Consider the following 12,804-nt stretch of genomic DNA (forward strand, 5'->3'; position numbering starts at 1 on the left):
TGGTTTAAAAGTAGGCTTTTGGGAACATGGTTTGAGCTGTTGTTTACAGTTTTTCTCAATCGCTAAACCCACTATTTAGAATCAAAATTCCTTTCATCAAACCAACAGCACAGCCATCGAAACAGAAAACCATTTCTCTACAACAGTATACCATTTCTCATTGATATCACACAAAATGCAGATGCTAAGCAGTGTTTTGCAAAACAGATCACACAATTCTCTAACTGAAGTTACAATTCTCTACACAAAGATCAAAAATCTGTTGTGTAACTCATGTCTACAAAACAAAATAATCTTCTCACAGTGGATAACACTTACTCCTCATAAACTTAGACCATAGCTACACTAATTGACACTTGATGTGCAAAATATTAACACTTGTTATCAGTCAATCACCCCATTGAAAAGGTAACTGCATGGAATGTACTGTACACCTTACAGTAATGATGCTCACATCCCTGTAATGGGAGCATATAACACGCAACGTGTCCTTGCCTTCCTGGATGTCCTGTATGACCGACTTGTGCCACCAGAAGAGAGGGATCAAGTGAGGTCGGTTCACGTGGTCATATGGGACAATGTGGCATTCCACCACTCTCGTGACGTGAGGGCATGGTTTGAGGCTCATCCACACATGGCCATGGAGTTCCTCCCTCCATACTCCCCATTTCTAAACCCCATTGAGGAGTTCTTCTCTGCCTGGAGATGGAAGGTTTATGACCATCATCCTCATGATAGAATTCCCCTTTTGGACGCAATGAATGCTGGCTGTCGGGACATCTCTGCGGAATCCTGTCAAGGGTGGTGTCGACACGCAAGGAGATATTTCCCACGCTGCCTTGCAAGGGAAGACATACGCTGTGACGTAGATGAGGCTATGTGGCCAGACAGATGCCAAAGAGCAGATCAGTAAAGCTATATAGATCTCATTCTCTGCTTTACTGCTGATTTACATCATTTACCCATGTTATTTTTTTTCCAGTGTATTGCTATTCATCTTTTGTTTCTGTTACGGTGCTCTTCTGAAAATGAGACAATAAAAACAATGACATAGTTACAGTAACATACTGTTTTTCCTATATAAGTTTGTTTCTCCCAACTTGTCAGTTTTCCGTTCAGTTTCCAATATCGATAGCTTGAGGTTTGTGTATTGATGATTGTAGTCAGTATTTAGTGTGCCACTTAGTAATGACTGTTCAAATAGTCTTCTCATGAGCTGACAAATGTTTGTTTTTGGAGAAGGTATCTGGTTTTGGAAGGGGTATTTTTAGTTTTGAGTGCCTTAGAGCACTTTGCAAGAAATGTATATTGTTATGGTGACCGGAGTTTCAGTTATGAAAACACATTTGTCTCATTAGAGGACAATTTGTTCTGTTTCGATCGACTTATTCTTTTTTGTGACCAGTATTTTCAGTTTTGGTCATGTAAGTGCATTTTGCAAAAGATATTCAGAGTTATGGCAAGTGTGTTTCTGTTTAGATGGCTATGCTCTTGTTTTGAAGAAATGAATTTAGATTCTAAAAAGTGGGTTTAGCGATTGAGAAAAACTGTAATTGCAACAATTTCACTTATATTCCTGGCATTAATTCACTTTTTTCTTAAATAAAATACGCATAACTCTTCAAAAACTGATTCTATGATTTGATATACATCTACACTTCTGATTATGGAAAAAATTTATTTAATATTGTGTGACTTTCACCGCTGTAGGATAAATAAAGGACTACAGATTCAGATTTGAAGCACAAACGCATCAAATAATACCATGCAGTGTGGAGGGCTACTAGTTAGAGTTGTCCTGGCTGTCTCGTCCAATCATCGTCGACATTAATGTGTTCGCTCTCGCAGAACCAATAGCACACCAGAGTCAGGTATTGGTACCCGCCCATTCTCAAATGTTTTCTTGCTGTGGCCATTTTACACTTGGTTCTGTGAAAAATAAAACACTCTTCTCACCTGAGCTTCGACGTGACATTTAAAGAACTATCGTTAGTTACATGTGACACTGGTAAGTTTTTCCCTATTTTAAATAAAACTGCGGTTGGTTCGTTTGCAACGGCTGACACACGTTTTTTGGCTGCAGCGTCTCTGCTTGCACCAGTTAGCCAACCTCAGGCTAAAATAGTTAGCTTGCATGACCGCCACACGTCATTGTTAAAGACTCCTTTTTGGGTAGTAAGGTTGGGCATGTGCATTGCGCACACTTGTTAATGAGTGATGTACCCTCATGCATTTGTTTGTACATGTATGGCTTTTGCTAAGTAGTTTTATAAGGCAGTGATATGAGTTGAAGTTAGAGAAGTCTGCAGTCTTTTTTTTTTAAATGCAGCTGCCTGGAGAAAAAACTAAAAATGATGCTACCTGCCTCCAGTGCACGCACAGCTTGCACATCACTGACGTTACCATGCACAGCACAGGAGGCCCTGCTTGTAAATTATTTTGTAATTTAAAGTAGTTACTTGCCACTTAAACACAATACTGTTACTTTTTGTATAGGTTACTTTACTTAGTACTAGGTCTTCACCTCTGTGCATATCTATAGCCTATATGTATTACTTCTCGTAATTTTTTCCTTTCAACATTCCTTCGCAAAACTGTCTACCTCACGCTTCTTTTAGTATATTTTATGTCTATATTTTAGACCTTTTATTTGATCCTGCAATATCTAATGTCATGTGTGAAAATAACTTTTTTTGTATACATATTTAAAGAGCATTTTTGGAGATTGTTGTCGCCACAGACTGCTTTGCTGTTAGTGATGTGCATATGGTAATGAACAGGGTGAAACTTGAGCTATTGATTTTCAACTTAGTTTCTAAAAGACAGTCAGTCTAGTTATGGTTCTTCCTATTATTGCTTCTGATTCAAAAGAGTAAATGGCTGACCTGTTTCCATGGTTTCCAATCCCATAATCAAACAGAAAAAGGGCAGAGTCAGGGGATCAGCATGGACTATGAGCGGAGGTGAGTCCAACTTTCTTCTTTAGCCTTTCTACCCTAAAGAGTTGATGTGTCCGACACATTTCTCACACTGTTTTTCATGGTCAACAGGGGTGGGCGAGGTGATCGCACTGGTCGCTATGACAACACCCACAACGATCACAACTTTCGGGACATGGATTACCGAGGCTATGACCAAGAGGACGAGGAGGTGGGAACAGGATATGATGTCAGAGCAGATGGGGACGGACCGTACGGCCACGAAGAGCCATCACTGGGTGACTTCTCGTCAGGTCGCCTGCAAGACCGCCGGGGAGGCTTTCACCCGAGAGGAGATGGGCGAGGGGACATTGGGAGAGAGGGGAAAGGGCTCCTGTGGACCCCTCAGTCTGACTCAGCACTTCCCATGCTCCAGAGAGAGGATGATGGCTCCAGGCGGGAGTTTGAACATATTTTGACTGGCCCGCAGGAAAGAGGTCGTGGAAGAGGTTTTCCTGATAACAGTGCTTCTCGTTCGGGGGGCAGGGAGGGCAACTGGGGGCACGGTGGGGGTGCACATCCAGAACAGATGGAATACAATACAGTGAGACAGAGAGAGGAGGATAGGTTCTCTCGTGCGGCAGTGAAGAGGAGGGTAAGCCATAACAAGTCCTTCAACAACAACATGGAACTGCTACAACATTATTTTGTTTTGACATTGGTTTCACATTTGCTCTATGCAGGCTTTTGTAGTGGGGGCAGAGGAGCTGAGCTCTGGGAGTGCTGGTCCTGAGTTGTCCCTTGAGGAGATGGAGCAGAGGGACCAGGACTACCGTGCAGATCTGGACCACAACCAGAGGCCAAGCAACATCATAATGCTTCGCATGCTGCCACCCAATGCCAGTGCCAATGAGGTACGTGTATGCAAGCGGTCTTATAAAGCATTGGAAGGGTTTTATCTGGCCTTAATGTCACTAATGTCCCTTTTGATCATAGATACGGGCACAACTTCAGGAGCAGGGGATCCAGCCAAGAGAGGTTCGCCTCATGAGAAACAAATCCTCAGGTGAGAACTTGTCCATTGCCCCGAATGTTTTTTTTAAAATGAACTCTCCCTTTGTGACACACTCCATTACCCACTCTTTCACTTCATTGCTGTCTCAGGTGCCTTTCCTCTGCTCAGTGGTTTGTTTCTTATTAATAAGCTGATAAGCCTCCTTTTCCTTTTCCTCTTCTCTTACCCTTTTTTTCATACTGTGACAGTGAGATAGATGGCAAAGAATGCATATTTATATACTTATATATCGGCTTCTGCTAAGATTCCTGCTCTGATTTCTTTGGTCTGCTGGTGTCTGACTTCTGGCTAGTGCTCGCAGGGCAACAAAACAACCATGCATGCTTTGATGGAAGACTCCATCAACATTTGTTTTTCAATCAAGAATGCATGCCATATATGTAATAGATCTGCATTGCATTCATTTTCCTTTTTGGCTTGGCTCTCTATCTTTACCATTTCATGATTCTGCCTTATTCAACCTAATGGGAGATGTGTCCGAGTTGACAAACTAACACTGTCAAATGAGAAATGATCAGCAGAATGAAGAAGAATGCTTTTAATGGTGTTTGTCATTGGAGCTAATTATGAAAGTGTGAATGTAAGTGTTGCAGCTTCCTCTCAGCTACTGAGTGTCATCCATACCACTCAGAAAAGCTTGTCTTTTTCTAAAGGTCCATTAAGGTCATGTCTCACTGGCCTCCCCCTTTGCTAACGCACTGGTTTCCTGTAAGTTGTGCCTATCTGACTCCGGCACACTTACAGTCCCCCGCACTGCTCTTTCTCTCTCACCCCTGCATCTATGTCTGTTTTAAGGATAAATCACTCTCAATTTAAATGTTTAAATAATTATATTTTGTGATTGCCCTCCAATATTATACTATATATATAGTGCTGTGAAACGACATACCTCTGAATTATTTGTATGATGTGTAGATGTTGAATCAGAATCTTACTCAGACTAGCAGAGGTGTGTGTGTCTGTGTGTGATTGTGTGTGCGAGATGTGTTGATGCCTGGGTGCTTCACCATTCAAAGCCAAAGAGCTCAGACTGGAACTGATGAGTGGGTAGGGTTCTCCCTCTCGCTCCCTCTTTTCTTGACCCTGTTGAGAGACTTGACATTGCGTCCTCCCACCCTTGCAGAGAATTTGACAGTAGCACTCCAACTGGCTGTCAGGTGTGTTATTTCCAAGGGAGAGAGGAAGCAATGATTTATTTGATTAGTGCTGATACAGGGTCTCTCTCTCCTCTGGACATAAAGCACTAACCCCTCACTGCGTTGTTGTTATGTTGTTGTTGTTGTTGTTCGGTTACCATGGCGCTGGGCGGTGTCCAGGTCAGAGCCGAGGATTCGCCTTCGTCGAGTTTAATGTCATACAGGAGGCCACGCGCTGGATGGAGACCAACCAGGTCACTCTCCTCTACACAGACACACATACACATGTATACAAATGCATTCGTTATGGGACATGGGTTAGTATCAGGACAACATAATGTCAGGTGCACACGAGGCATTCCAGTGTAGAAATAATTGTTGTCCTTGAGGTAGGTAGGTCTTTTTTATTTAATGGGAAACTTCATCTTTTCTTTCTTTGTATACAGTATTCCACAAACAGACCAATTGATGTTGCATCATACTGTCGTCTATGCAAAACACATATATATTGTGACTAGTCTCTGCCAGGCACATTTGCTCATCATTTGCCCTACACAAGCTCCTCTAATATAGGGTCCTACTCTTTCTTCACTGACATGATCTCACTCTCTCTCTCTCCAGTCTACTATAGTACCACCTCTGTGACAGTGTAGAGTAGGAACTTTATCTCTCATATGGTCTGTATATAATACTTCATTTCTTGTTTTTGAACCTTTCATATCTGGGTCATGTACCATTACTACATCTTTAGTGCGGAGCTATTGTCTCTATGGGGGCTGAAGGTGGCGACAGTGGGATAGTATGTGTGGAAAACTGTGAAAAGGTTTCCCCTTAAGGGGGGAGGGATGACACATTGAACAAAACATATTTTGTCCTTAAAAATGGACTCCCATGCACACACTACACATACACCATCTCAGTCCGTCCCAATTTCCTAAAGCTGAAGGTTGCAATTCTCTGGTGTCCTCTTTCTTTCAGCCTCAGTTCTACTCTCTGTCTCTCTGTCCCCCTCTCCCTCTCGTCCCTTTCACTCTCTCTCATCTCTTGTGAGATGAGGCCTTTCTCTGGCATGTGTGGCCTAATTATCACTGATAATCATTCTTTGTTCCCCCTCCCTCTCTTTCTTTTTCTTTCAGTCGGTGTTGTTGATTCTGGGACAAAGAGTGTCGATGCACTACAGCGACCCAAAACCGCGTGCCAACGAGGACTGGCTCTGCAACAAGGTTGTGTCTGCATTGTGTGGCATATGGAAATACATTTAATTTGTGAAATGTATGCATATATATATATATATGTCACTGGGTTCGCTTATGTTTTTAACAGTTATGTCACATTTCAACAGTGTGGTGTGCAAAACTTTAAAAGGCGAGAGAAGTGCTTCAAATGCAGTGTGCCAAAATCAGGTAAAGTTAAACCAAGCTACGGTAAATATCCCATTTATATTCCCTTTAACAATAGCACAAGCGCTCAGACATCCTATAATAACACATGAATAATGTCTTGTATTTGTCCAGAGGCTGAGCTGAAGTTGCCTCAGTTGCAGAGGGATTTGTCTGTTGGGCTTCAGAAGGAGGGAACCCAAGGCTTGTTGCCCCTGCCGGCCCCCTACCACTCCTCTGGCCCTGCTGTGAGCCCGGGACAGGCCACACAGCAGGCGGACGTTGCCAATGACAGTAAGCCCATCCCTTAAAATCTTTCCCATCAAGGAAGTCTGTTCTTCTATTCAGAAAGAAAAACCTTTGTGTAGACTTTGTATTATGTAATCCATATTTGTTTTATTAATCAATTGATCTATGTGTACTTTTGAAAAAACAAAGTATATAACATTTATACTGGCTTATAATTGCATTTTTATGTTTTGAATAATTCTATTTATATACCTATGGCTTGTGAAACAGAAGAGGGCCTCGTGAGATACTTGCTTTTGCAACGCTGAATACTATCTGGTCCCAGAGTTAAGTCCTGTCTTATTCTCTCATCCTCTGCAACAACAGCTCTGATACTAAGAAACCTTGGCCCGCATACTTCAGTGGAAACCATCTTATCTGCTCTGGCTCCATTTGCCACTCTCTCCCCTTCCAACGTCCGCCTAATCAAGGACAAGCACACCCATCTCAACAGGGGCTTTGCCTTTCTACAGCTCTCTACCATAGTGGTGAGGAAATTGACAGGTTTTCTGTCTATTCTTCTGTTCTGATGATTTTAAAATAATACATTTAACTGGCATGTTTCTGTATGTTTTATCAACAGGAGGCATCTCAGCTGCTCCAGATCTTGCAGGCTCTCCAGCCGGCTCTCTCTATTGATGGGAAGGCCATCGTGGTGGAGTTTGCCAAAGGCTCCAAACGGTAAACAGACACACACCCAAACCTCCATGCAACCAAACCACAAGAGCCTTGCACACTATTGCCAATGCAGAAATAATAATATTGCGTGGCAGCTATTACCACACCGAATGTAAACTCAAATGTGTCTTGTGAATAAAGTTGATTTAGAAATAGTAGCCTAATAATGTGGACACATTTTAAATGTTGTCTTTCTATGGCAGTGATGTGTTCCTGACAGATGGCAGCAGAGTGAGTGCTGCTACTGTAGCCAGCACAGCTATAGCTGCTGCTCAGTGGTCCGTCACACAGGTAACATGAAGGATTTATCATTACATAAAGGAAAACATGAGGTGTAACACATCTTTATTTATAAATTGTATTACTATGTTTCTTCTTATGTTTGGTTATAAAAATCTTCATCATTCTCAGACTCCTCAGAATGGATCGGGGGGAGGCCAGACGACAGATACAGCCGTGTATCAACAGGGGGCAGCAGTAACGTACAATCAGGAAGGAGCAGAGTACTCTGGGCTCGATGGCACACATTTCAAATCCCAGGGAGATGGCAGGGCTTCTGCTTTACCCGGTGCAAGAACAGCCCTGATGGGGGCATACACAGGAGGAGCAGCTGCAGGTTGGTATTGCACATGTTCAATACACAAGGCCTGATACCTCTATGATTGTATATAGCTGTATACATTGGAATTGAACTTGAGTTAACTGAATCCCCCTTTCACATTTTGAGATTTGACGGAGCAGGGTGTACTTTTACTTTTATTAGAGATGTGTCTGTTGTCTGTGTTTGTTTTTAGAGTGTGTCAGGATAGATCCCTTGTCTTTTTATCTGCAAACTAAATCTACCTACGGGTACAAATCCAGAACCTGATCCCCCTGTTTATGTTTGCAGAGGCTGTGACCTCTGGATCAGTGCTGCTGCAGCACACACAGAGTGCTCTCATCACCACAGCTAGCACTACACCAGTCACACAGGTACAACTTCACTGTTTGCTTCTCTTCTTGCCTCTTGCTTTATTTCATCCCATTACTTTCTTGTTTTAAAGAGCTATGTCTCTCCTCAGGTTGAGATAGTAGGAAAACCACAACCAGCTACTCCAAGCCAACCTGCTACACCAGGCACTGAACACGAGCTCCAGCAATACCGTAAGGCTTTTGAGAAAAAAGAAACAACAACATCTTCAATTATAACTGTAAATATCTGTCTTTGGTGGTAACTTTGAGGTGCTCTTCTGGGGTTTATCTGAATGTTTATTTAGCTTGATGATGATGCTGATAACAGTCAAGCTGACTTTTTATGATCATGAATAGGATTTTAAATGTGAAATCTGACCCTGGTGTCCTGTGTCTTTGATTGCAGCTGTGCCAGATGTGTCCACATATCACTATGATGAAAGCTCTGGCTACTATTACGACCCACTCACAGGCCTCTACTATGACCCCAACTCCCAGGTAAAGAGTTGTGAATGTACTGCACTCTAATGTCCATCCAGCACTCTCTGAAAGACTTTTCTGAATGTATCGCTGTCCTCTGCATTTCAGTCTGGTTACTCGTTGTCTCGTTACAGTACTACTTCAACCCTCACACTCAGCAGTACATGTACTGGGATGGAGAGAAGCACACCTACATTCCTGCTGCTGACGGTCAGTCAAACTCAGAAGGCGCTCCCACCAGTCTTGGCGCAGCCCCTTCAGACTCACCGTTTGGAACCCCTGGCAGCAAGGAGAAGAAAGACAAACCCAAGAGTAAAACTGCTCAACAGGTACTCCCCACACATGACACTGGGTAGCATACTGACAGATGTGAACCAGGGTTTCCGCTAGGATTTTTTCTTGCCAGTCAAATGTCTGGACCGAATTTATTTTACCGGACAAATTTGAAACGTACCGGTCATGTTTCAATAATAATAATAATCATTGTGTAGCAGAGTTTCCGTTAGCAGGTAATTACCGGATATGCTGATGTTTAAAACTCAGTTAATGGGGCTCGCTTTTAATTGCTTCAGTTTATAATCGTAACAGATCGAAAAGTTCAGATTTAATTTTTTCTATAAATGATGACCTTCCACAAACAACAAACAACATAATAAAACGGGGGGAACGGATCCTCTCTTTTCCCCTCTCCCTCTCCCTCTCTCCTGACAGCCGGTCAGTTTCTCATGCAGCTCGCTAAACAATGGGCGGGGCTTCAGGTGATCATGCAGAGCTGCGTGTCTCCGTCAGACTCAGCAGCTGATCTGATCTCTCTCTCTCGTCCGGTTATACTTCACTCGCGTTTATGTCCATATCGATCAGATCCAGCTCTCCTGATCGGCCTTTATAGAGAGCACAGATCAAACTATTAAGAGTGAATATCGGCCGATAATGACCGGCGGCCGATCGACCGGACATTTTGACCGGCAGGTTTTGAATTTACCGGTTTTTAATACATTTGACCAGCTAAAAACCGGTAATTACCAGCTAACGGAAACCCTGACGTGAACATAAAACTAATAAACCTTTAGATTTTAATGTAAAACTCCACCATGAAGCTTTTTACTCTTTGTTTTTTATTAGAAATCTGTAAGCAAAAATGTAAACATCTGTTAACTTTCAATTTGGGAAGTGAAAGTGAGTAACAAATCTAACAATATCTCACAGTATGAAATTCCTAATGAACTATGCTATTCTGCTGTATGGCCAAATTCACCAAAGGTTTTTAAAACCTTACATATTCTGGAAATGTTACTCTTAACAAGGTAGTTATCAGAGGTGTGGACTAGGCTTGGGCGGTATGACGGTATTACGGTATACCAGGGTATTTGGAAATACCGTCGGTATGATTTTCAATACCGTGACGTCACAGACTGTGCGCCAAATCACAGATCCGTTTCATTCTATTACACTGACACGGAGTTTTGACAGGGACGACATTGGTTGTAATGCACAGCACGCGCCAGCAGAGGGCAGGGGAGGGCAGTCCGTCTTTCCCGCTCTCAGAGCTCAGCACAGAGCTGAGCTGAGCAAGATGGCGGCAGCATTTGCCGGCCCCGAACTCGGACAACTAGTAAAAAAGAAAAATGCCTCTGCGCCTGTTTGAAACAGGCGCAGAGGCATTTTTCTTTTTTACTAGTTGTCCGAGTTCGGGGCCGGCAAATGCTGCCGCCATCTTGCTCAGCTCAGCTCTGTGCTGAGCTCNAATGCACTTTTGTACGTCTTTTATACATGAATATGTGTCCCCGGTGTTCCAGGGAACTCACCAAGTGTCAGAAAACACAACCCTCTCTATTTTCCTCCATACTCAAATCTCTTAAAAAGGGGCTGCAACGGATCTGATACAGACTGATCCAGATTTGAACACTTCTGTGACGTCACAGAAGTGGCGCTACGGCTATTGGGCCAACTCCACCAATCAGGAAGAGACAGCCACGGACATTGCCGTTCGAAAGCGCTGGAGACGCTGTAGTACATATGCCAGGCCTGTAGATGGTGCTGTTCTAACAGAATCAGCCCATGCAAAGTAAGGGTTAAATTGAGCGAAATGAGGAATGGCTAAAATGCATGATCTGTTTGGTATTTTGAAAAATAAAAAGTATAAATATGCCTTATAGGTATGGTCCTACACTATATTATTCAAATATAGCATGATAGGTCCACTTTAAGCTACTTTAAACTAAAGCATCTCTAAAGATGAAACTAGTGGACTAACTCTTTAAGTCACTAAAGATTCAACTTATTTAAATATTTTACAAAAAGTCAATCAGAACTTTGTTTTTCTACAACAGCAAAATGCTACAATATTATCTAGAAAAGTCACATATATAAATATAGTCATATACACAGATAAAGGCAATTTTTCTGCACTATGATTACTTTCACTTTTTATACTTTAAGTACATTTAGCTGATACTACTTTTTTAACTTTACTTAAATACGATTTTGAATGGAGGAGTTTTACTTAAGAAGAGCATCTTAATCCTTCTTCCACCACTGGTTAATACCACACACTGTATTTAAAAGGCTGCTCCACATAAACTCAGGAATCTGTGAGCTCTGGTGACCTCTAGTGGTGACAGGCGGGATGTCTGATAGGTCTGTTGTCCGGTGCCTTGCTCAAGGGCACCACGACAGGGCAGGAGGTGAACTGGGACCTCTCCAAGTAGCAGTCCACACTCCATATTTATGTCTGGTCGGGGACTTGAACCGGCAACCCTACGGCTCAGAGTCCAAGCCCCTACTGACTGAGCCACTGCCAGACAACCTGCTTTCACCTGATGTGAACCTACATTCACATCACATATTTAACATGAATAATGACAGATGACAATATATATGATGTATTTTATACTTTGCACTCAGAACCTTTGCTGATTTCGTTATAATCTACCCCTTCTAAAAACTGTACAGCCCTTTCCCTTTTATCTTAGAACACAGACATATTGTAAAAAAATATGTGGGGGTCCGAGCACCGCAGCGGAAACATGTAGGCACAATGGCACATCATTGACCCTTAGGCTGGCAATTTAAAAACACTTTTTAATTTTTAGCAAGTTAAAATAGATGGATGGATGAATAGATGGATGAATAGATGGATGGATGAATAGATGGATGGATGAATATATGGATGGATAGATGGATGGATGGATGGATGAATAGATGAATAGATGATGGATGGATGGATTGATGATGGATGGATGGATGAATAGATGGCTGGATTGATGGATTAATGAATGATGGATGGATGGATGAATAGAAGGATGGATGGATTGATGGATGGATGGATGAATAGGCGGATGGATGGATGGATGATGGATGGATGATGGATGGATGAATATATGGATGGATAGATGGATGGATGGATGGATGAATAGATGAATAGATGATGGATGGATGGATGATGGATGGATGAATAGACGGATGCATGGATGGATGGATTGATGATGGATGGATTGATGATGGATGGATTGATGAATAGATGGCTGGATTGATGGATGGATGGATTGATGGATGGATGGATTAATTAATGATGGATGGATGAATAGAAGGATGGATGGATTGATGATGGATGGATGAATAGATGGATGGATCGATTGATGATGGATGGATGAATAGACGGAGATTGATGATGGATGGATGGATGGATTGATGATGGATGGATTGATGATGGATGGGTTAATAGATGGCTGGATTGATGGATGGATGGATGGATTGATGATGGATGGATGAATAGATGGACATCCTTCACCCACATGCCCCACCCCGGAACCTGCGTTCTTCAGACTCTGGCCTGCTTACCGCTCCCCGCACCAAACTGCGAACCTTTGGGGACATAGCCTTCAGCGTGGCACGCCCCC

General features: G+C 42.6%; 1 protein-coding gene across 1 annotated transcript in view; it reads left to right on the forward strand.

Moving 5' to 3' along the window:
* The first annotated feature begins 1,901 nt into the window (after positions 1 to 1,901).
* rbm10 (RNA binding motif protein 10) overlaps positions 1,902 to 12,804 on the forward strand; it is a 45,568-nt gene continuing 34,665 nt past the window's right edge. Inside the window, exons 1-17 of the mRNA XM_010783691.1 lie at positions 1,902 to 2,008; positions 2,921 to 2,963; positions 3,051 to 3,573; positions 3,662 to 3,832; positions 3,915 to 3,984; positions 5,310 to 5,383; positions 6,266 to 6,352; positions 6,472 to 6,532; positions 6,644 to 6,802; positions 7,124 to 7,284; positions 7,380 to 7,477; positions 7,678 to 7,765; positions 7,886 to 8,090; positions 8,364 to 8,446; positions 8,536 to 8,617; positions 8,832 to 8,923; positions 9,040 to 9,234. Of these exons, the coding sequence (XP_010781993.1) occupies positions 2,947 to 2,963; positions 3,051 to 3,573; positions 3,662 to 3,832; positions 3,915 to 3,984; positions 5,310 to 5,383; positions 6,266 to 6,352; positions 6,472 to 6,532; positions 6,644 to 6,802; positions 7,124 to 7,284; positions 7,380 to 7,477; positions 7,678 to 7,765; positions 7,886 to 8,090; positions 8,364 to 8,446; positions 8,536 to 8,617; positions 8,832 to 8,923; positions 9,040 to 9,234 (2,166 nt within the window). The 5' untranslated portion in view covers positions 1,902 to 2,008; positions 2,921 to 2,946. The remainder of the gene's footprint in view (positions 2,009 to 2,920; positions 2,964 to 3,050; positions 3,574 to 3,661; positions 3,833 to 3,914; positions 3,985 to 5,309; positions 5,384 to 6,265; positions 6,353 to 6,471; positions 6,533 to 6,643; positions 6,803 to 7,123; positions 7,285 to 7,379; positions 7,478 to 7,677; positions 7,766 to 7,885; positions 8,091 to 8,363; positions 8,447 to 8,535; positions 8,618 to 8,831; positions 8,924 to 9,039; positions 9,235 to 12,804) is intronic.

Source organism: Notothenia coriiceps, unplaced genomic scaffold (genome assembly GCF_000735185.1).
Source record: "Notothenia coriiceps isolate Sejong01 unplaced genomic scaffold, NC01 NC01_scaffold00000665, whole genome shotgun sequence".
Taxonomy (NCBI): domain Eukaryota; kingdom Metazoa; phylum Chordata; class Actinopteri; order Perciformes; family Nototheniidae; genus Notothenia; species Notothenia coriiceps.